Below are 24,826 nucleotides of genomic sequence, written 5' to 3' on the forward strand. Positions count from 1 at the left end.
GGAAATGATTCTTTATGTCATTGAAGTGACCATATTCTCCACAATAGTTTTTAAACACTATTTCAGTATTACTCCTTGCTGTGTCTCCTGTTAAGGAAGCTCTTGACTTCTACCTTCAGAGGGTATTAATATATTATAGCATCTCTTAAAATTAAAAAAAAGCACTGTTCCGATGAGCTTACAGAAATAAGTGTTTATATAAACTGAGTATTTCCAAATACTCAGAAAACAGTAAACAGAATTTCTAATGCATGAATTGTAAAAATCTCTAAAAGACGCTTTTCAAAGGCCATTTTCAATAAAAATCCAAATCAGACTTTTTAAATAATTATTATTCAAAGAAAAAAAGGTTATATGACTCTATATAAATTATCAATGTGGTATAATATACAAGGGCATATCTCATTTTTATAAGACTGAGGTTTGATTTCTCATGAAAAATATATTTAATCTGAATTTATTGTTATTATACCGGTTTACTAATCAAATAAACTAAATTTACTCCTATATAAATTTTAATATTATGAAAAGATATAATTTTTAAAATAAATTGAATCATGAGTCTCTCAAACTTTTTATATAAATAATAATTGTGTTCTGTAGTGTGTCAAACAAAATTTCCAAGATATTTAGGTAACTTAAACCTTAGATTAATATTAAACTGAGTTAGTTAATAGATAATTATTGAATAAATAATTTATTTCTAAGATAAAATAGTGAAACATTGAATACATATAATATTAACTAATTATTTTCTCTGATATAAATGTAGCCACTCCAGCTTTCTTCTGCCTCCAAGAGACATTTTAAGTAATTATTAATAGGTATGTACTTATTGCCATTTTGTTCATTGTTTACTGGCTGCTTTTGTAGTTCCTCTGTTTCTTTCTTCTTCTCTTGCTCAAGAGAAGATTGGATACACTAATCCTCCTCAATCCCTTCCAAAAAAATGGAAGAGGAGGGAACTCTTCTAAACTCATTTTATGAGGCTAGCATTACCCTGATATCAAAACCAGACAAGAACACTACAAGAAAGGAAAACTACAGCCCAATATTCCTGATGAATGAAGATGTAAACATCTTCAACAAAATATTAGCAAAGTGATTTCAACAATTAAAAGGGTCATAGTATTGGAAGTCCTAATCAGGGAGATTAGGTAAGAACAAGAAATAAAAGGTATTTAAATTGAAAAGGAAGAAGTAAAACTGTCACTATTTGCAGATAACATGATATTATAAGTAGAAAACCCTAAAGACTCCATAAAAAAAACTGACAGAACAAATAAACATCAGTAAAGTTGCAGGGTACAAAAATGAATACACAAAAGTCTGTTGTGTTTCTGTACACTAATAATGAATTATCAGAAAGAAAAATAAAGAAAATAATTCCATTTATAATTTCATCAAAAATATCTAAGAATAAATTAATCAATGGGGCAAAGATGTGTAGATTGAAAACTACAAGACATTAACGAAAGAAACTGAAGAATATACAAATAATTGGGAAAATATTCATGCTCATGGATTGGAAGAATCAGTGTTGTTAAAATGTCCATGCTACAGATCTACAGATACAATGCAAATCCCTATCAAAATTCCAATGGCATTTTTCAAACGACACACACACCAAGACTTTACACTAATTATTAACAACCCTGTAGGGGTAGATGTTATTTTGTAGAAAACTGATAGTGATGCAAACAATTCTTGTCCATTTGTATATGTTAGAGATAAAATTGATTTACAACCTATAGAATACGTAACTCCACACGTATTTTATTACACTATAAGAAATTTTACATCTATTAGCAAATTCATGTTTGTACTCCCAATTGCTTCAAATTCTCCTTTGAACGAGTCTTAACAATAAAATCTTTGATACATGTTCATTTATATGCTCATAAGAATCACGTTTTTAACTTAAAAATTTTTCTTTAGCACCCCCAACATTTGCAAAAGTGTCTATGTACCCCCAGGTATAAACTTACCCAAATTTAAAGACTGATGACATAAAAGAGTCATTTTTCAACAGTGCTTCACTATACCCTATGACAATAGCTTTCAATCTTTTTACGTTCTTCAGAATCACTGGCAGATTAAAAAATGAACAAATAAAAAACTGTTTTGGCTTTACTCTTAGAGATTTTGTTTCAATTGGTCTGAGCATTCATATTGTTTTAAAAAGCTGCCCTAGTGATTTTAAGGGATACCTGGGCTGAGAACTTCATTCTAGCATCATCTTTGACCACAACTGAGAGCAAGTGGGGAGGAGATGGTCCTGTCAAGTACTAGTCCTTCTCCCCTGCTGCAACCCAAACTGCTCTGCTTTTAGGAGTTTTATGTATAGACACCTCTTAAAGAAAAGGTTTCACAGCTTTAAGAAGCTTGAAAAATCACTCCTTTCTCCTAAAGCCACCTATCTGTAATTCTCACTGTTCTTCCCAAACTCAATCCTTATCAAAGGAAACAATCACTCTTGACTGTATATACCCTATTGGTCTTCTCATCCCATTCTGGGAACAGCATCGCCCTCATCTCCAAATTTCCAAATCCTGCCCATCTGTTAAGACTAAGCTTAAATGTCATGTTCCCATGAAGATTGTGCAGATTTTCATTTTTTAAAAAAAGGTAGAATTATTTAACTTTCTTGATTTATCCTATAGTTTATCTTGTATATGTTAATTATAACTTTATTTTCTGTCAAGACAATACATATTTTAATAATAACAGTGTGATTTTCTCTACATCTAGAAGTCTCCTTCCTCAATCCACAACCTCACCTTCCTTCCTCAAAAAATATCTAATATACACAGTGGAACTCATACCAGCAGAAGTTGTCACATCCCTTGTTATATAAGTGGGCAAAGAATAAAAGAAGTATAATATTCTATTAGAATATTGACCCAGTACTGTAATGTATTTTTTATAAATATGCAAATCAACCCATGGAGCAAAAGATTTATTCAAAAGACTAGGTACTGGGACTTCCCTGCACAGTGGTTAAGAATCCACCTGCCAATGCAAGGGACACGGGTTCTATGCCTGGTCCGGAAGGTCCCACATGCGGCAGAGCAGCTAAGCCCATGAGCCACAACTACTGAAGCCTGCACACCACAACTACTGAGCCCACGTACTGCAACTAATGAAGCCTGCACACCTAGAGCCCATGCTATGCAACAAGAGAAGCCACCGCCACCTCAATGAGAAGCCCGCGCACCGCAACAAAGAGTAGCCCCGGCTCATCTTAACTGGAGAAAGCCCGTGTGCAGCAACGAAGACCCAACGCAGCCAAAAAAAAAAAAAAAGACTAGGTACTGAATTAAGCTTTTCAATGATTTTACTATTTCACTTACTCACCTGACTCATCTTAATATTAGTTATAAATCATCTATCCCATTCTCTTGTCCATGGACTCATTTATGCATTTCCAATTTCTTGAGCACCTAAATGTGCCATTGGTTCCATGACATGCTCTGGATAACCAGATAACCACAATAACCAGGTCCTCAAAATATCTTGTAAGAGGATAAAAAATAGTAAATAAAATGGAATAGATTTATTAATGGGCTTATCTTCTTCCACGAATTTCCTTCAGCCTTGTCAAATCCCTATTCCATTCTGTCAAAATCTATTTGGGCATTACTTCTTTATGATCTTGTTCCTAATTCCTCCACTCTCTCTCTCATTTATTCCAGGAGTACATGTTCATTTTAAAATGCTAAAACCAATTAATGTAGTACACCTTATCCATAGAATAAAAGAAAAAAAACACATGAGCATCTCACTAGACTCAGAAAATGCATCTGACAAATCCAACACCACTTCATAATAAAAACTTTCAAAATATTAGGGAGAGAAGGGAATGTGTTTTAGTCAGTGTTCTCCAGAAAAAGAAAACCAGTAGGATATATATTATATATTACATATATATAATATATGTGTACCCATACATATGTGTGTATATATATAGAGAGAGAATTGGCACACACTATCATGGAGGCTGAGAAGCACCATGACCTGCCATCTGCAAGCTAAAGATGCAGGACAGCCAGTGGTGTGATTCAGTCTGAGTCTGAAAGTCTGAGAACCTGGGGAGCCGATGGTGTAAATCTCAATTTGAGGGCAGGAGAAGACCAAAGTCTCAGTTCAAGTAGTCAGGCAGAGAGAGTATCCAACTTTCCTGTCTTTTTGCTCTCGTTGGGCCCTGAACAGATTGGATTATGTCCACCCACACCGGGGAGGGCAATTTGCTTCACTCAGTGCCCCAATTCAAATGCTAATCTCTTCCAGAAACATCCTCACAGACACACCCAGAATAATATTTCACCAGATATCTGGGCACTCAGTGTCCTAGTCCAATTGACATATAAAATTAAAGCATTAGAATGTCCTCATCCTGATTTAGGACACCTATAAAGAAGCCACACCTAATATCATAGCAGTGAAAGACTGAATGCTTTTCCCCTAAGATAAGGAACAAAACAAAAAGATATGCTCTTTCCACTTCTATTTAACATTATATTGAAATTTCATGTATTGCCATGGCAATAAAGCAAATAAATAAATTAATTAATTAAAGAAATAAAAGGCATCCAGAATGAAAAGAAAAAATTAAAACTATATCTCTCTGTTGATGACAAGATCTTACATATAGAAAATCCAAAGAGGTCTGCTAAAACACTCTTATAACTAATAAATGAGTCTATGAAAGTTGCAGTATATAAGATAAATATACAAAAATCAATTATATTTCTATATTCTAGCAATGAAAAATTAAGAAAATAGAATTATAAAAGCTAGTCTATTTCTAATACCATTAAAAAGAATAAAATAGAAATACATTTTTAAAAGAAGCCTAAGATTTGTATAATAACATCACAAAACACTGTTGAAAAACATTAAAAACCTAAGTAAATGGAAAGGCATCCCATGTTCACTGACCGAAAGACAATATTATTAAGATAATAGTACTTCTTAAATAGATATACAAATTCAACTCAATCCCTATTAATACCCCACCTGGCTTTTTGTGGAAATTGACCAGTGATCCTAAAATTCATATGGCCCAGAATAGTCAAAATAATCTTGAAAAAGGAAAAAGTTGATGGATTCACACTTTCTAATTTCAAAACTTACTACAGTATTCAAGATTGTGTGGTATTTAGATAAGGACATAGACCAATGGAATAGAATTGAGATTCCAGAAATAAAGTCTTATATTTATGGTCATTTGGTTTTTCACAAGAGTAGCAAAACAATTCAATAGGGAAAGAATAAACTTTCCAACAAATGATGCTAAGACACCTGGATATCAGTATGCAAAGGAGTGAAGGTGTTTCTCACCTATTGTATACAATACACCTATTGTATATGTGTTCCTCACATCATATACAATAATTCATTCAAAATGACTCATAAACCTAAATGTAAGAGCTAAAATTATTAAACCCTCAGAAGAAAATATACAGTTATTCCTTGGTGTCCTTTGGGACACCAGGAACACCCTGCAGATATCAAAAATCTGTAGATGCTCAAGACCCTTACATAAAATGGTGTAGTACAGTCAGTTCTCCATATCCAAGGGTGTAGAACCTGGGGATATGGTGAGCCAACTGTAGTAATAAATCTTTAGGACCTTAAGTTAGAAAAAGTCTTCCTAAATATAATACCCAAATCACAAAAAGGAAAAGAAAAAAATATAAATTAGATTTCATCAAAATTTAAAACTTTGTGCAATGAACACAATCGAGAAAGTAAAAAGACAACCCAAAGATGAGAAAAAATATTTGCAAGTCATATTTCTGATGAGGGATTTGTATCTAGAAAATGTAAAGAACTCTTAAAACTCAGCAGTAATAAGAAAAATAACCCAATATTAAAATGAGCAAAGGATCTGAACAGACATTTCTCCAAAGATATATAAATGGCCAGTGAGCACATAAGAGACGCTCAATATCATTAGCCATCAGGAAAATGCAAATCAGAACCACACTGAGACACCACTTCATTCTCAAAAGAATGGCTATAATCAAAAAGATAATAACATGTCCATGAAGATGTGAAGACACTGGAATCCTCTATACAGTGTTGGTGGTAATGTAAAACTGTGCAGCCATTTGGAAATCTGTCTAGGAATTCCTCAGTTAAACACAGAATTAACATATGACCCAGCAATTCTACTTCTAGGCATGTACCCAAGAAATATAAAAACATATGTCCACTCAAAAACTTGAACATGAATATTCATAGCAACCATATTTATCATATCCCAAAAGTGTAAATAATCCAAATACCCATTCTGTGATGAATGGATAAAATGTGATATATCTAAGCAATGGAGTGTTATTCTGTAATGAAAGCATAAAGGAATAAAGTGGAATGAAGTTTTGACATACTACAATATAGATGAATATTGAAAACATTATGCTAAGTAAAAGGAGCCAGTTAAAGACCACGTGTTGTATGATTCCACTTATAGAAAATGTTCAGAATAGAAAAATCTATACAGAAAGTAAATTAGTGGTTGACTAGGGTTGGCCAGTGGGAGAAGTGTGTGTGGAGGATTGCAGTAGATGGGAGTGACTGTTAATGAATATAAGGTTTCTTTCTGGGATGCAGAAAGTATTTTAAATTGATTGTGGTGATGATTGTGCAACTCCATGAATATACTAAAAACTATTGAATGGTACATGTTAAATAGGTGAATTGTATGGTATATACATTATATTTTAATACAGCTTTTATTAAAAAAAAAAAACCTAAACTAAACTTGGCATCTACAACACAACTCAGCAATTGCACTCTTGGGCACTGATTCCACAGGAAAGAAAGATTATGTTCACACAATACCTGTAAACAGATGCTCACAGAAGCTTTGCTCATAATAGCCAAAACCTGGAAACAGCCCAGATGGACTTTAATCAGTGAATGGTTAAACAAACTGTGGTACAACCACACCATGGAAAATTACTCAGCAATAAAGAGGAACAAATTATTGGTGTACATAATAACCTGGAGGAAGCTTCAGAGAACTATGCTAAGTGAGAAAAGCAAATCCCAAAGGTTACATACTAGATGAGTCTATTTATATAACATTCTTGAAGTAAAATTACAGAAATGGAGAAAAGCTTAGTGGTTGCCAAGGATTAAGGGGGATAGGGTGGGGGATGAGTGTGGTTTATTGTAAAATATTTATTTTAATCTTTTCTTCATAATTTTCTAAAATTTCCATAATTGAAATAATAATACCTTTTACCATCTTCCCATCTAAAAAATGTTTTTCTCTGTTCAGAATCCAAGTTGTTTAATAGCAGTCCAAAGGTATAAAAGCTCAGCTCCTGCTAAAACTCATTAAAACATTTTTTGAACATTTGACTCTGATTTCAGGCAACTAATTTCGTTGATTATCTTGTTACTGTTAAGAGGAAACTGCTTATCAAATTCATTATGTATTTTCTGAGAATGCCGTTTGATAATGAACATTTTATTATTATTAAAAATCTTTTATACAACAAACAAGCAGCTTTTCCACTTTGCTCTGCCTTAGCAAGTTGTAAATGCCATTTATGGTGAAATCGGTATCCTATCTTCATCTAGACTCTTGTTCTTTACTTTAGTACTAGTTTCTTCATTTCTACTCATATCTGCTTCAATAGTACACCTTCATTTTAACTTTGAAAATCTATCCATATGTATTCTTCAAACTAAAAAAAAAAATATTTTTTGTTTAAAATAATAGTATGTATTTCAATTTGAATACCAGATGGATTACATAAGTCATTGTAACTTATGCCATCTGCATAAAATATTCAAACAACTGCATTATAGTGTTACATCAGTACACAGAAGAATCATTTGAATTGAATCACTCCATTGCCACTGACTATATCACTGCTGTGTTTATGTGTAATACTAAAAATGACACAAGTGCTACATCACATGCTCTACAGTACAACATCATACATGATGTAAAGTTTTAAAAAAAATACAATGTTGTATTTAATGGGAAAATGTCTTCTATGGCCTCAGTTTCAATTTTTTAATTAAATTAATTAAAATTAAATAAAATTTAAAATTTTATTCCTTAGTTGCACTAGCCACATTTCAGGTTTCAATAGCCCTGCATATTTTATTAAAAGCCATAACAAAACAAAAATCCAGTCCTATAACTTAGCCTGAAGTAGCAAAATTCCTTTGAAGAGTTTTGTAGCAAACTACTGATACTGTCAAAAGTGTTCCCAAATTCAAAGAAAGGAGCAAAGGTAAAATGCTCATTTCTCTGATGACGACTAATAGCAAATCACTGTATCCTTACTTTCAAGGAATAGCACTGACAATACACTAGGCCTGAGATTTGGAAAGAAACAAAACTGAAATAAGGCTGAGTTAGGATGGATAAGGTAGCTATTGTATATCTACTGACAATGCAAAAAAATATATATAAGAAATCGTTAGCTACCATTTTTACTTTCAAAATACCATTTTGTTCTTCTAGCCATAAGAATTTTACTCTAAGAATTATATACATTACAGCAACAGTGTAAAAAAAAAATGGAAGCAACAACTTGCAATGGTTCGACCCCAAAGAGCAGCTCTGAAAATGAAGCCTGGTAGGCTTGATGCTTACTCGCTAGCTGCTTCACTAAGACAAAGGCTACATATAGTGATCTCAAGATTTCTGTTTGCACAATATTAGTTCTCAGGCACCTTCAAATGCAGACAAAGTCTTTCTGACTTTGGAGGATCACCCTTTTCTTAATGCTACTTTATTTGGCTTCTTGAGAAGGAATTTTGCTGTTTTTTTTAAAAATTCACTTCTTTTTTTTTTTTCCTCACAGACATAAATAGCTCTAGTGCTTTCCCTGGATTACAAGAAGATCTATGTCATGGATATCAACACCTTCAACGTCATCATAATAACTGTCACCATCAAATTTGCTCCTTATGAGGTCCTTTATGAAACATCTTCCTAAGGGTTACAGTATTCCAGGTAGACTTAAATATGGTTGTTTTAACTATGTTCATATCTTAGTCATGGCTATCTATGTCGTCAGCTCCTTCCCTTTTGGTAAAATGGATTCCTAATTCACCCAGGTAAGTTCTGTTTATTTGTTGGGTCAGGGTGGGGTTCCCTGCTGCTAGTATACCCTGAGCAGCCTAGTATAACTGGGAAACTGAAGTCCAACCCAAATGCATTCAATGTTAACTCTGTGAGAGGAGCACAGACATGCAAGTGATCTTTCTCATTCATAGAAATGTGAAGGCTGGATAAACTGTAGCTAATAGACAAAGAAAAATGTTTCTAGGATCATTCCTCTAAATGTTTATTAATATAGTTTAACCAAAAAAGGGTAATGACTATTTCTATATATTTCTATTACATGATTTTTTTCCCTCTTTTATTTGAAGACAAGATTATATTAGGAAGTCTAAACAGATAACTTTTAATATCATCTCTCTACTGATGTTAATTTAAGGTTTGTTTTAAAATATTTATTAAATTTAATATTTGAAAGCATTGAATTTTTGATATTTTAATCAAGTGAATATTAAAAATGAATATCCCAATTGCTTAGGTATTTAAGTTACAAGTGATTTCTCTGCTGTATATATGAGTTTATATATGAACATACTTCGAAATTTTGCAATGATTAAATGGAATGCGTTTGGAAATTAGCAAAAGGCTATTTGTTTTAAGCTCTGTCTCAAGAAAAAATTATTTCTGAAAGTATCATAAGAACATTCTTATAAGCTATTCTGCTGAATCTTTAAAGCACATTCCTGAAAAGAGCATCATTACTTGTGCTCAGTGAAAACAGAAGAATTTGTGTAGCTGTATTAGGGCTAAAAGTCTTTAAAGTTGAAATAAGAGGAAAACCAATGAGATCAAAATATTATATATCTATAGAAAAAATGCTGGAGGTCATTGTGACAAGATACTAAGAACTGTCTTTGGAGGTTGGACTTGGGACATTTTCCCCTTCTTTTCCTAAAATTCTCATGAGTCATATGCATTATTTTTATAAGAGAAAAAGAAATTTGCTTAGAATTACAATGGTTAATATTCATGGAGAGGAAGAACAATTAAAAATGGGAGTTTTTCTTCTATTTAAGCATTAATTCTGAATATGAATTGTTTGTCAAAACAAATCTCACATGTTAATAAAAAAAGACCATTAATTAAACTATTAATAAAAAGATCATTAATTAAAAAAGTATGTATAAGGTATGGATGGAACTGGATTCATGATGCATTTTATTTTTTTAGCTGTATAAAAGTGTAATCCAGAATATTATGTTTAAATATAATTATTTTAAAGTAATCTACAATCAAGATCAAATTATTAATTAAACAAAAATGAAATTGAGTGTCAGATCTTAACATTAACCATAGGTAAACTGGATGTACTTCCAGGAACAGAAGCATTTATATTGGGGGAAATGGTTTCATCTGCTACAGAGTTTAACAATTCAACTATTAAGCCTTACAATAAGAATCGCAGTAAGTACGTACTGGGAGTTTATCACATGTTTAGTGTTTTATGTAAACGATCTATATGACACAAACTTATATCCCCAGTTTATCTATACTTTCTTACCTATAAGAACACAGAAGCCTGGAGAGGTTAAATAAATCCCTAGTGAGAGACAGACGTAGGATTTCATGCCACAATCTAGGCTATGCACTTACTCATTATGTTAAAATGCATTGCAGTGACTCAACAATTCTTTATATCCATTATTAATGCTTCTTTCTGATTCTTTGGTCTTTATTTAATTGTTTTTGTAATAAATTAAAGTGAAGCATAAACTCATAGTGTTCTGAAAACAGTCAAGGGACCTACAAAGCAAACTAATTTATGGTGTAGCCTCTAATTAGCTGTAATTACAATATTTAATAAATGAAACACCTACTTTTAAAGATAATCAAATATTTTCACTGTACTCCACTAATGCTATGGTGTATACAATAGGCTAATAACAATCAAAAGTATTATTCAAATGCTGTCGGGAAAGATAAAAGTACAATTTATTGCCAACACTGTACTATTCTTCTACTAAAACAGATTTCATATGGAAACTGGGTATAAGAAAAATAAATTATGTAATCATCCATAATTTAACTCCAATTAAGATGGCATGTCTTATTCTTACAGAACACACTCATTCAAGCACATGTTTGCACATACACACACATTCACTCATTCTAAATGTTCTTTATTTATTACTATTGAAGAATTTCTCTGCATACTGGAGGTCAATGAAAGTGCTCACCAGTATGCGTCAGACATTTAAACAATCGTAGACACTGCCAGGGTCACTAATATTACAGCAAAAAGAAAAATTTGAGTTACTTTAGAATCTGATCCCTGTAAGACATTTAGCAATAATGTTTAATCTAGTCATATCTTAAAAGCAATATTTTTAGGAATCTGTTATAGTCAGCTTGCAGTTATCAATACCTATTAACGAACTCTAAAGTTTATTTTGTTCTTTTCCCAATCTGTGTGAGGTTAGGAGGAAGGATATAAAAAACTAGGAATGAGTTATAAATTGTTTACTACTTGTGAATATGCATGATGATTGAGTATCAAATCATTGAGTGTCAGAAGGGCTCATGATCTTACAAGTTGTTTGCTTCCAAAGGGGAATAACTGTTCTGTGTTGTCTTTAAATAAAAATCTAAGTATCAAAGATGGCAGCAGCAGTAAGTAATAGTGAACTTCATTTTGCTTTATGATGAAATGAAAGGACCAACTAAACTACCATGTGATGTCTTAAATCAGCTCTTAATATCAAAGAACAAAGTGATATTACCGCTATTTGGACTTCTGGAAAGAAATAAGAAGACAAATGAACAAAAGAAACTTCAGCTGACCAAAGATGCTAATTAGTGTAAATTCCATTTGCAAAGAAAGAATAGCTTCCCTCCAAAGAGACATCACAGTGCATGCAAAATCAAGAACATTAACTGCCAAGGACATTCTGGATTTAGTAGAAGTTTCAGTGTTTTCACTCTGTAATCAATGGAAAATCTAGAGGAATAAGAATACTATGTCGTTTTTGATATTCTAAAGTTAGATGCCCCCCTTAAAAAAAAGACCACAAAAACAGTAAGCATGATTAATAGCTCTTAGCCACAATGCCAGTAAATATAATCTCAAAAAATTTACAAAACAGAGTCTGGATTTTTTGTTTGTATATTTGATTTAGAAACACCAAATCATGCTTTTATTCAGCTATTTATGGAAAAGAAATGAATTTTTCATTTTCATTATTTTTTAAGAAATAAAACATGCCAGTTTTTTGATAATATTTATCTCAGCTTATTTTTATGTATCCAAAAATATGCGCTTCTTGAATTTCCTTCGAATTTTTGCCTAACCAGTGGCTATGAGCTCTTACAGTGACAATATTATGCATTATCCAGCATTTGACATGACAGCTCAACATCACTACATTAACTGACTTTCAAGTTTTCTCCCTCCCTGTGGGGCCCTCTCTCCTAAGATTGATGAGGTGTGATGCAGTGTTTGAGCTGCCATCCTGACTTGACAAACAGCAAGAGTGGTCCCTGCACAGAGCGGAGGAAGGAGGGCAAAGGAGAGGGAGAACCACAGTGTATCCTGGAATAACAGCAGCCTCACACTCTTGCTTTCCAAGGGAATTAAAACATCTTTTCTCAGACTTTACACTTCAGTCAAACACATGACTTCTTCCTTTCAAGTTCCCCAAAGCTTCATTGCTACATATTGAAAATGTAACAATTAGAGAGGGATTAAACTTTTGTCCCTGTGATATTTCAGACAAGCTAAGATAAAAGTTGTTACTCCTTCCGAGTTTAAATACATTGAAACTCTAATCACTTACAATTCCCAGAATGGTGTTATTGCTTACTTTTTAACTATTGAATTCACTCTGGCAGAGCTTGGGTAATAAAACCCATCATATTCTAATTTTCAGACAGCTTGATAGAACCAATGTTCTTAGTATAGATAAAGTGTAATGGAGCACTTTCTTTCCCATAGGAAAGTCTTTGACTCATATGCTCTGATGCCAACTAGCCTTCACATCTGCTGTTTCACCATTGATAGCTGTAATTTGGCATGCTAAACTAGTGTCTGATGAAGCAGCTTTCCTCAAAGGCACCATTTTATTTCTTGCAATGGGAACATAGTAAAATGGTGTTGGTTTTCTGTAGGCCTTATGCAAATCCCTGTAATAAACATAGGATCAGGCCTCACATACAATACATTGTGTGTTAGTGGAGGATGGGGGAGGGAGACAAACTCTTTGGGTAAAAATCACCCCCTTACTCTGCCAATAAATTAAATGCATCATAAAGAAGTGGTTTAAATATTTCAAACTTGACTAATTTATATCAAAGCCATAAGAGGCACTGAAAAGAATACAAAAACACTTCAAAAATACCAGTTTATAATATTAAACAAAATATTATCATTTAACCTAATATTAACAATAATCCATTACCCACACCAATATCTTGACACCATTCATAGAAAAAAAAAATAATTTGGGAGAGTTAGAGAAATGATATGGCTACAAAAATCTTTGGTGAGATTTTTTTTTAGATTTCTAGAAAAAGTGTCTGAGGAAGAACACATCAACGTGAAGAGATGAAAATTTCAGTAATAATATTAATCATTAATCTAAACTAATTGCTCAGATACACTGGTGTTCAATCACATAAAGCTTTTTTTTCACTCATTTAAGTATGTAGAAAAATTTAAAAAGTAAATTATCCACAAACTTGAATACACGAAGTAAACAAAAAATTCAAAATGAAGTCTCTATTTATTCTAAATAACCATGGAGTTATTACCCAGGTTAGTAACTTGCAAGAAGTTACTAGAACAGATTTTGGCCTGGAAGCCTAAATATATCTTGTTTTTCCATCCCCCAAGATAGAGCAGAATGTCATGTTTGAGGAACATGTTGTTTCAGTTTAGATCTGCAGGGGGATATTGAAGAATTATCAAGTGACACAAAGGAAGACTTCAATTAGAATTATGTAATAAGTTAGCCCCATCCATTAATATAGGTACATTCTTTTTTCTACAACAAGGAAAGGAGTGACAGTAGTTCACTAAATATTACAGGATCGAACAATAAACTCAGGCAAGAAAACTACCTAAGCCCAAATCTCAAACTACTTCAAAGAACCTAACTTAATATTTACCTATAGTGTGAAGTACTTCACCTCTTCTTAATCTCCTCCTGCTTAGGAAAACACAAAAGTCTCATGTACGATCCTTCCAATACTCTAATATGCCCCTTTATGGGTCTCTTCTTTAATTTCCCCTCTGTGCGCCCCCCATGATAGAAGAAACTGCAATAAAAGTTTATAAAGGAAAGGTGAATATATTCACTGCTCAAGTCCCATAGAACATATATTTTCTCACCTTTTTAGAGACACAAGCAAAAATCAGGATTTACCCCACCATACTTTTCGGAGAAAGCTCTAACCTTCTTCATACTGCTACAAGACAATTCTTATGCATTCCTATTGCGGGCCTCCAGGAATGTTATCAAAAGTGAAGATGTAATTAGATTATTTATTCTCAGCAAATCTGTTGAGAAAGGCTTTCAACGCAATTCAGGTAAATTATTCAAAAGAAGTAAGAATGTGGTCAGCAGAGTTATCATTTCATGCCTCTAATATTTTCTGGGGTCTGGGTTTCAGAAGAGATGAATGCCCACCCTAATATGAAAGAAATGGAAGTAGATGCAATCAGTTATTAACTATTATTGCCAATAAAGAAGGGGTTATTTAAATTTCAAATTAAATTAACTCTCTCTGCACATTAGAATCACCAGAGGAGGTTACAAAAAACTCAGATACCCAGGATCCTACCTCAAGAGAGTTTTAATTACTTGACTTGGAGAGGGGTGTGGGGCTCGGTATTCTTTAAAAGCTCCCCAAGTGCTTCTAATGTTCTACTGTGCAGACAGGTTGAGACTACTGATTTAAACAAATGGATATTTTAAAGATGTTTGAAACTTAGTGGATGATCTATCCAAATAGGACAAAATAATGACTCCATCCGTTGAGAAAGGAAAACTGATATGAAAATCAAGAATATTCTCTTATTCATCAGAGTGGTATACTGTCAATCACAGACAAGACCGTATTTCCATATGATGTACATGCTATCTAGTTCTACTGATTGCCATATTTCCTAGGACTTCGGTAGATAAAAAACTAGCCCTATGAGTTAAAGTAGTGCTTTAACTGGGGATTCTGAGAAAGTAGTCAGTATGACTAGTGTTACTGGGCTCTGGTATAGAATTTATGATGCATGTATAGGGATTTGTTTTTCTATCAACAAACCAAAAATTTTAATCACAAAACTTTGATGGTAATATATCTATGCTTATGTTAATATTTGAGTTTTAAATTTCCTTCTTGGCACAGGGACAATATCCCCCATGTGAGACATAAAGCTAACATTTGAGACCCTTTGTTTCTAACTTATTGAGGAGAAAAGGGGGTTGTCATTACTAAGCATAAACTGACTCCAGGTAAATAAAACTACCTAAAAACAAAGCTATGTGGCTGGTTAGTAACACCTAAATAAACAGGGCAACTCTTACATGAGCAAGTATTTAAGAAATAATCCCTGTACTTACTATGCTACTAAAGTACCATAGTGAATTTTCTAATTATTATATTGTCAAAGAATCCCTTCTGGATAATGGTGGAAAATGATTAGAATATATAAAGTAGTAAATCTGGTACACAATAAAAGACATATTTGATTTCTATCAATGTGCAAATAATTACTGAACTTTTTCTTTGCAATGACCATACTTAACGAGGAATTTGTTATATAAAAGTCTTTTAAGTCCTGGGGCTTCCCTGGTGGTTCAGTGGTTGAAAGTCCGCCTGCCGATGCGGGGGACACGGGTTCTTGCCCCGGTCCGGGAAGATCCCACATGCCGCGGAGCGGCTGGGCCCGTGAGCCATGGCCGCTGAGCCTGCGCGTCCGGAGCCTGTGCTCCGCAACGGGAGAGGCCACAACAGTGAGAGCCCCGCGTACCGCAAAAAAAAAAAAAGAATAAGTCCTGGATATCTACTGTGCAGAATAGTGATTATAGTCAACAATACTGTGTTATAAACTTCCAAGTTGCTGAGAAGCAAGATCTTAATTGTTCTAACCACAAAAAAGAAATGATAATTTTAATGTCATGGAGGCATTGGCTAATGCTAGACTGGTAATCATATTGCAATATATAAATTTCTCAAAACACTGTACATCTTAAAGTTACAAAATGCTGTATGTTGATCATATCACAATAAAAATAAATAAAATAAATTCAAAACTAACTTCAAATATCTTTCCCATCTTCAAAAACTATTGTAGGTCAATTTCCTGAATACACAAAATGGAAATTCCCAAGTATTCTACCATCAATATAAGAAGAGGAAATAAACATTTATTTCAGAAAACACTTTTCAATCTGAAAAGTAACTACAGATGCCATGTTGATATTTTACTTTTCTAATGTATAAATCTCTTTATAGTAAATATATTATAATTGAATTATCACCACTGTTCTAAATAAAAATAACAGAAATTATGTTTTGCAGAAATTAAAAAATATCTAATGAACGGTGTTTCTAAATCCATTTATTAAGTGCATGCAATAAACTCCCAACTTTTTACATTCTATCCCTTGACTCAAAAATTACTTATGTTCTTTTGGCATTTAAGAAGCAAAATTCACTCAAGCTTTCAAAAAATCATTACAGGCATGCCATACCAGCAATTCAGGCTTACAAACCTATACTGTCACCCCAGCATAATTTAATTTTAGAAGACCATTGAACTGATAAGCTCAGAATAAGTAGCAGACTATAAAGAACGTGTTATAGTTGTATCTGCCCCAATGGCTTAAGGCAAATGTTTTAAAACCTTAATATGATCAAGCAGTTGAGGTCATGTAGGAGAGCCAAAATGACTAATGCACTTAGCTCTTCTGAGTAATGATGGATATGCCATGATGTCTTTGGCTATTACTTTTATTGTTGATACTATGAGTCCCTTGGCTATTGCTTTCATAATTAATAAGTCACTTAACCTCTCCATGGCCCAGTTTCCTCATCTGTTAAATGAGCATAATGATAATTGCTTCCTACCTTCCTTAGGGGTTGCTGTGAAGATTAATGAGATGGCATTTACAATGTACTGTGTTCTTCTAAAGAGGGAAACTATGCATAAACAAAAACAAAACAAAATAAAACCCTCTTTGTTGCTAAGTAACAAGAAATAAAACTACCGTCCCCCCCCCCGCCCGCCGCCCCACCATGGATTAATCCACTTGCTCGCGTTCCTAACACTGTAAACTTCATACACTTCTGAATAAATTGACTTTTTAACCCAAAGTTAAAACGGAAATGCCATAGAGGGCTACGTATTTTGAAGAAAACTTTTTAGCTCTCTACAGAGCAGAGAAATTTTGAAAGTAAACACACATTCTACCTAAAACATCTGTCATAGATGTTCCATCAATGAATGTGATATTCATTGCGCCAATAGATAACTGTACAGAATTTGATTTTTTAAAAAGTGAGTTGCCACCTTAAAGGAAACCTAACTATGAAACATTGATAACAGATGACAATGAAATCATTAGGGGAGGTTGGGAAAATGGGAATCTGTAAACTTAGGGGGAAATAATATTTTTATAGTGTGCTTTATAGTAACTTATAAGATAGAAAACATACTAATAATCTTCTGGACTTGGACAAAGAAATATTCAGACAAATTGACATAATATTCAAAGTACCAGCTGGTAAATTTAGCTACATAGGATAAGGTAGTACAAGGAAGAGATAGACTATTAACAATAAGAAGAACAACAAAGAGGAGGAGGGGGAAATAATTTTATAAAGAACTGGGCAGTTTTCAAACAGAATTTAGAGGTGATATGAAGGAGCTAGAATTTGTACGGTTGGGTCATAAAATTGTTTGCGATCTTCAGTGTCTCCAGCCAGTAAAAGTTCTCAAAACTTTTGTTTCAAAACATGTTGAAATGTTTTGAAAAGTTCTCAAAACATGTTGTTTCAACATGGCTCCAGGCCTTAATTAAAAATCAAATTAAGCATGTTGCCTTGAGGTGCTTTGTTAAAACCTCCGAAAAAGTTAAGGAAATGCCTTGTAGATTTTCACCTGTGGATTAAAAAGCTTCTAGCCCAAAGTAGCAATGATTAAGTCTAGAGAGAGGCACATTTTAATATGAACTGTGGGTGTGGTTTTTAGATTATAAATGGACTCAACTGGATATATTTAAAGGCCAAAAAAGCTTAGCAGAAATAGAGTCTGTTCCAAAGGTATTAATAGAAAAGCCTCTGGGTCTCCAAATTTCTAGGAGTAGGACAGCTGACTTACAAGCTCAATGAAGGTTTATGTTACATGCCACTAAGAGTTTTTGGTCATTCGTTAAGCAACATTATTGTGGCAACTGTTAACTAATAGAGCCCAAAACACATGCAAAGTCTGTGCTGGGAACTGGAGATCCAAGGGTAAATGATACAGATTCAATTCATGTCCCCGTGCTGTGCAGTGTAGTATGGAAACAGAAGAATTAATGGAATACAATTTGGGGTGATCATTTAATAACTGAGGTATAAATGCTCAGAGAATTTAAAAAAGGAGTACCTTACCCAGACTGGGTCGATTTGGGTGGGGGAAAGGATCAAGAAAATTTGCCTGGATTAATTGAATTTGGATCCAAGGAATAAAGAAAATATAACCAATTAGGTTGGTAGATAAGGGCAGAAAAGCATAACAGAAGGAGGTGTATCATGTAGTCATCATGTGACACGAACTAACCAGTTTGGCTGAAGTTTAGAGTGTGAGAGCAGCTGGCTAAAAAATAAAAAGAAGCCAGACCATGATGTGCCTTGTAAACCTGATAAGGAGCTAGGTTCTTATCCTAAAGCAAAGAAGCGGGGTGATTTTGGAGGGTGTTAAGTCACCTTGTAGAGTGTAGAGAACAATAGGGAAAAAAATTGGGAAAGAGAAATGTTGCAAAACCCTGGACAGAGATGACACTGTTCTGAACCAGGATGGTGGTAAAGGAAATAGAAAGATATATAGGAGGTAGACAAGTGTTGGGTGGTGCTGGGAGATGCACAATATTTGTCTAAGGTTTAACGCAATCCCTTCCACATAAGAGATAAGTAAATATTTATTGAATAAAAATGTATTCTTAAGACTGAACATCCATATCATATAATTGAGAGCATACGATGCATGATGAAACTGGCCGAAATAAGACATCCTACTTATTAGATTACAAAAAAAGTTAAAATTAAGAAAGAACATTTTTTCATATTAAATAATTTTTAAAGTTCCCTTTACCTGTGATGTGGCATAAATTCCCAAAAGAATTGTGAATTGCATCTCAATGTACTATATCATAATACACAGCCTAGAAAATAGCTTCTGAAAACTGCCCCCTCAGATTTTTTAAAAATTTCACTTATCAAATTATTCCTTCTTCATGACAACAATAATGAGAAGAATGAAGCAATTTAAATAAGATAAACATGGTGTGATCTTTTAAAATCTATTTTAAAATTATCTAGTTGTGGGTCATAGAAACATACTTTACTTGACTATGTTTAAAATCATTCTAAATTCTGAATTTTAAAAATTAGCCATGTATTCTAGTAATGGTAATTTATAATGTCTATCAAGCTTTTATTAGGCACTTAGCATATCATGTAGAGCTTTCATTTAACATTAAAAAAAATTGTGAGAATGGTTCTGTTAGTCATTCTAATTTAGAGATGAGGAGTCAGAGGTTTACAAGGGGCAGTGTCTCATCTAAATGCAGCCAATAGGTGGTGGAGTCTGAAATTAAGCTCAGGTTTCTCTAATTCCACAGTTTCTTTCCCTCTTAGCAACTATTCTAAATTGTAGACTATGTGTTCAGAAGTATTAAGTGATTCACATTAGGTATCTGATACCATTTAATATCTTTTTAACATGTGGCAGAAATCTTTTTTAATAACCATGAAAGAGGATATGCATTTCCTTTGATACCTTTTGGAAAGACAGACTATATTAGCATTTGTGGCAAAGCCAGAGATTTCAGGCAGACCAAACCCAGAGAGAGAATTTGTAGAAATTGAAAAACCTGAGTCATAAGTTGCATACAAACAAGGTGATTTCAGCATCATTTTGTAAAACATATGACTTACTTTGAAAATACAGGCATTCTCAAAACAGACCGTAACACCTACAGGCTATAGCTGAGTTATATAGTTTTTATATAGCTATAGCTGAAGTTATACTTCAAGGAGAAAGAATGTGCTGTTGCTTGGTGACATTTATAGAGTGTTCAGCCCTGGGGTGAGATTTCAGTTCTGCTGCACCAAGTTCCCAGATTCTGAGAATGTTTTGACCCTACTTTATTGTTTTTCAATAAAATCCTTGGGCCCTCAACCATTTTATTATCTAAATATAATTAAGAACATATTGGTGATGTCACATAGCTTTCTATTGTTTTACATGGGATAACACTGAAGAAGCACCATCTGCTCGATTTTGAGTTATTTTGCCAGTCATGGCTTTACATTTATCCCTGGAGAGAATTTGTGTGGAGTGTAATGGATATAGAAGAAAAGAAGAATGAACTCTTCTTGAAGACAGTATACATGTAAGGTCAATGAACAAAGTCAAGTATGTTCTTTGGAAGAGGAATTATTCAATGTTGTAGAATGACGGTGTAACTCCGTGTTTTGCAATACTGAAGACTCACCCCCTTTAAAGCCAGGTATCTTGAGCCAGCTCTTGCTTGTAGTAACACAACTTTAACATTCTTTAAAATAATTTTCTGGAACTGAGCTGTTTCAGAATAATGAGTTAACAGCAGAGTCTTGTTCAATTAGTAAAAACAGGATGGAAATTCCTTTAGAAATCAATGCCTTAAGGGTGCTTCCTAGAGTGTTTGTATGCATTGCTGTTAATTAAGAAATAAAAGAATGGTATCAGATGTAAATCGACTATACACAATAGTCTTGGATTCATTGTAGAATTTCAAAATGACCATGCAATTGCTTCAATTACAGATTGCTAGGGAATTTTTTTTTTAATTTCATACCAATGGCTGGTATAAGTAGATAGTTTAACAAGCCAAAATATGAGGTTGAAATTAGTATCATTTAGGGCTACACTAAAATAACTAAAGAAAAATCAACATTTACTGTATCCTTTTAAATTCTAATGCTTTTTTAAATTTCAACAGTAAGAATTCAGCATGTGATAAAGTTATCAACATAATTGCCAACTTAGTGATTATCACTGTGTGGTTTTTATTGTGACAATTGTACATTCCCAAAGGTTTCAATTTTACAGAAAGAAAGTCTGTGCTGTTAGAAACAATAAGTTGTTTCATGTCACTTTTCTCTGGGTGCTAGAGGCAACCGTGTGTATGAGAAAGAAAAAAAAGAGATGAGAGTAAGAAGAAAAGTGAACAGCAAAGAAGAGTGAAGTTAGGCAAAAAGACACTGTAAGAGAGCAACTGAACTAAACAAGAAATAAATTAGCAAAACAGAAGTTTGAAAGACAAGAAAGACAAAGAAGGGAGAAAATAAGCTTAAAGACGGGGAAAAGGAGAGAAATTTTAAACGTTGATTTTCCAGAGGTATACCTTGCTCATAGTATATAAGAACTTTGAAACTTAAGATATTTGAGCCTTCTAGAAAATAAAAGTAAAATTTAAACTCTGAAGTATTTGTGAAACAGAAATAATTACTTCTGGTATCAAATCACTTGCATTAGTATTTTATATGTATTATTGTACAAAGTCAACTTCAAAATTCCCTTGAATATTGTAATAATTTAAATGCATTACATATTCACTCCCAGCAAAGTTAAAGACACCGATGATGTACACTTAGAATTTTCAACAGCTGGTTTCTTTTTTATTTAAAAAAAAGTGTTTTATGAGAAAAACAATCTTAATATTAAATATTCAATTGGGGAAAATTGATCAATTGCAATTAATATAGACAAATAGCACCATACCGATCATAATGCTTTGTTCATATTTGATTATTCAATAAATTTGATTAGATGATAATAATTTTCCAATTGAATAAAAAATATGCATCCAATCTTTAACCTAGGCATAAAAAATATTCTCTTTGAAAGTAATTAAATTTTAAGGATTATATAGATTTGACTAAAACAATCAATCTATCTCATTCTTTGGGTATTTGGTGTCCTCCAGAACCCTAAAAGAAGCCGATTTAATTTGGTAAGAATTTTTACAAAGAAAGTTGCATAATTATTTGGCAAAGTTAAGTAAAACCCAGTTATATGATCCTAGATCTAGTCTTCCCTGTCTCCAACTAAACTATAACCTTCTTAAAAGTGAGAATTAGACGTTATTTGCTCTAGCATACCCAACGTGTAGTACAATTTCTGGTACTCAGTAGGCACTTACTGAATGTTGAAAGAATTTGTTTTATAACTTGAGTCGGTTATTTTTTTAAAAGAAAAAACATCTACCACTTCTACTACCCACTTGAACTGCCAATTGCATTCCTGTGAACAGTGAAGGAAAATACCAAGGCTTAAAAATTTGCCCAAACTACAAACAACATAAAAATACTTAGTAAAATAGAAAAGAAATTATGAAGTGATACTGATTCCCTAAAATGGAATCTCCTCATTGGGTCTACTCCGGCCCAGTGAGATCAGCAGAAGCAAGGAGAAGATCTGAATAATAAAGAGGAGGGCAAGATACTCTATATGCTTGGAACTTGGTGCAAGCACACTTTCCATTTAAATGTTCCACAGGCTGTCCCCCTGCAAACCATTGCAAGTTCAATGGGGTAGCCCATTTTGAGATTCTGTGCCTTCCAGAATATTAGATGGATGAATGTCCAGAGAATAGGAACTGTTTCTGCTTGTTTCTACCAGTCCTTATTTTCCTTCTTTTTCTATAGACTCTGAACAAGTTGACCTTGTCTCATCGTAACAGAAAGAAATGTCTGTATGGAAAACATTCTTACATGTAATCATTCTATTCTTCTGGAATACCCACGCCTTGTAGAGTCTGACTCGACTCTGCTATTCAATTTTCAGTAAATATATTTATTTACATTCAAAGATAAAACCTTGTTGGGGAAAAATAATTTGACTTTTTTACAGATTCTCCTCCAAACAAAAATGGAATACTTATAAAGCAACAACTCCTTGTCATTTGCAAGTATAAAAATGTTTTGCCTTGATGGTCGTATATTTAGTTGTATACCTCTCCACCACCTGAGGAATATGCTATTGATTGTTCTGCACAAATAACAATGTTGCTATACTCTTAAATTCATTAATAGAAAAAGGGTTGTTGGCATTCTATCATGTTAATACGTAAATTTTGGATAACCAGTAGGACTTACCTTGAAAAAAGTCATGGTTGCACCATCCTCTACCGTTCCATACTCTATCTTGGTTTGCTTAGCTAAATCGTCAGCAGAGTCAATAGGGGATTCCATGCGCTCCACTGTCAGAAAGGCTGCTAAGTTAGCAGTATACGAAGAAATGATGATAAGTGTGAAAAACCACCAAATGCCTCCCACTATCCTGGTGGAGAGCGCTTTGGGCATGAGCTCAGAACCTAACAGAGATTGGGGGGAAAAGGTGAAACGAATACAGAGAATTTGATCAGCAGTCAGGTACTTTTCGTCATAGTGGCAGAATGGAATCACTGTGTAATAAAAGCTTAAATCACAGATTTATATATCTCTGTAGTAAGCAAGGAACAGCCATTGGGAGAGCAGAGGCTAATTTCAGATAATACGTAGTCTCTTAGGACATCTGAGTTTACATATAGTGACAGGAGACTCAAGTTCTACCTGAGACAGTACAAAATAAGAATTACATATTAATGACTGGGTAACCTTTATAAAAATAGCATTAGAAGGGAGAAATCTCTCTCTCACTCTAGTTTATAAACCACTTTTATAGATTTTCATATCTTGTTAGTTATGTGGGTTTTAGAAGAAATGACTTAATGTACATTCCAATCCATTTCTTAACAAGCTTTATTTATGTAAAGTTTCATTTTTCATGCGCATGAAGCCCAAAAGTCTTGTCTATACTGCCATTTAAAAAAGTAATGTAGGAAAATAATTTTAATTATCCACATTTCTTGAGCTGTGGGGTTTTAGTCCAGTTTTTATTTTAAAATAGGTAGTAAATTATTTTCTTATGCATAAACAAATGTCTCCTATCACTATAGTTAGCCTCAATGAGGAAAATCAGAATAAGAATAGTTAAATTGCCATAAATTTATTTTTACACACATATAAAAATTTCATAATTATATTACAAAACATGGCTGGAGTTGCCTGCTCATGGTATTAATAAGAGAATGAGATCTGATAATTATATTTAGCTTTTGAGTATTATTAATTTTAATTAATTTAGGTTATAAAATAAAATTCTAACAATTTTTAAATTGAGTCCTTTGGTTTTACCACATTATTTGCAGTCTTAATATTGAAATGAACACATATCAGCATGTGTGACATTTTATAAAAAAAGTATACTAAATTTATGGATATATATATATTACTATTCACTTTTAATCATTTTGAAACTACAGTCAAGAAAGCATTGGCTACAAATTAATTTTAATAGGGTTTGAGTAAAATGGAATGAAGCAAAGATGGACTCCATTTGCTGTTTTGTTTAACGTATTTTTTAATATAATAACGGATGCAGTAAGGTAACGCATCTTTAGAAGGAATGAAAAATACAACAAATTATTCATGTTAACATTGAAA

The 24,826-nt window shown here is 33.2% G+C and overlaps 1 protein-coding gene across 4 annotated transcripts in view; it reads right to left on the bottom strand.

Annotated features, from left to right (window-relative positions):
* GRIK2 (glutamate ionotropic receptor kainate type subunit 2) overlaps positions 1 to 24,826 on the bottom strand; it is a 661,376-nt gene that overhangs the window by 92,985 nt on the left and 543,565 nt on the right. For all 4 annotated transcript variants that reach the window (XR_007470694.1, XM_049695632.1, XM_049695633.1 and 1 more), the window contains one exon: positions 23,438 to 23,655. Coding sequence is in view for 3 of the 4 variants with exons in the window: in XM_049695632.1 (XP_049551589.1) it covers positions 23,438 to 23,655 (218 nt within the window). In the remaining variant the exon portion in view is untranslated. The remainder of the gene's footprint in view (positions 1 to 23,437; positions 23,656 to 24,826) is intronic.

The sequence above is a fragment of the Orcinus orca genome, chromosome 12, assembly GCF_937001465.1.
Source record: "Orcinus orca chromosome 12, mOrcOrc1.1, whole genome shotgun sequence".
Taxonomy (NCBI): Eukaryota; Metazoa; Chordata; class Mammalia; order Artiodactyla; family Delphinidae; genus Orcinus; species Orcinus orca.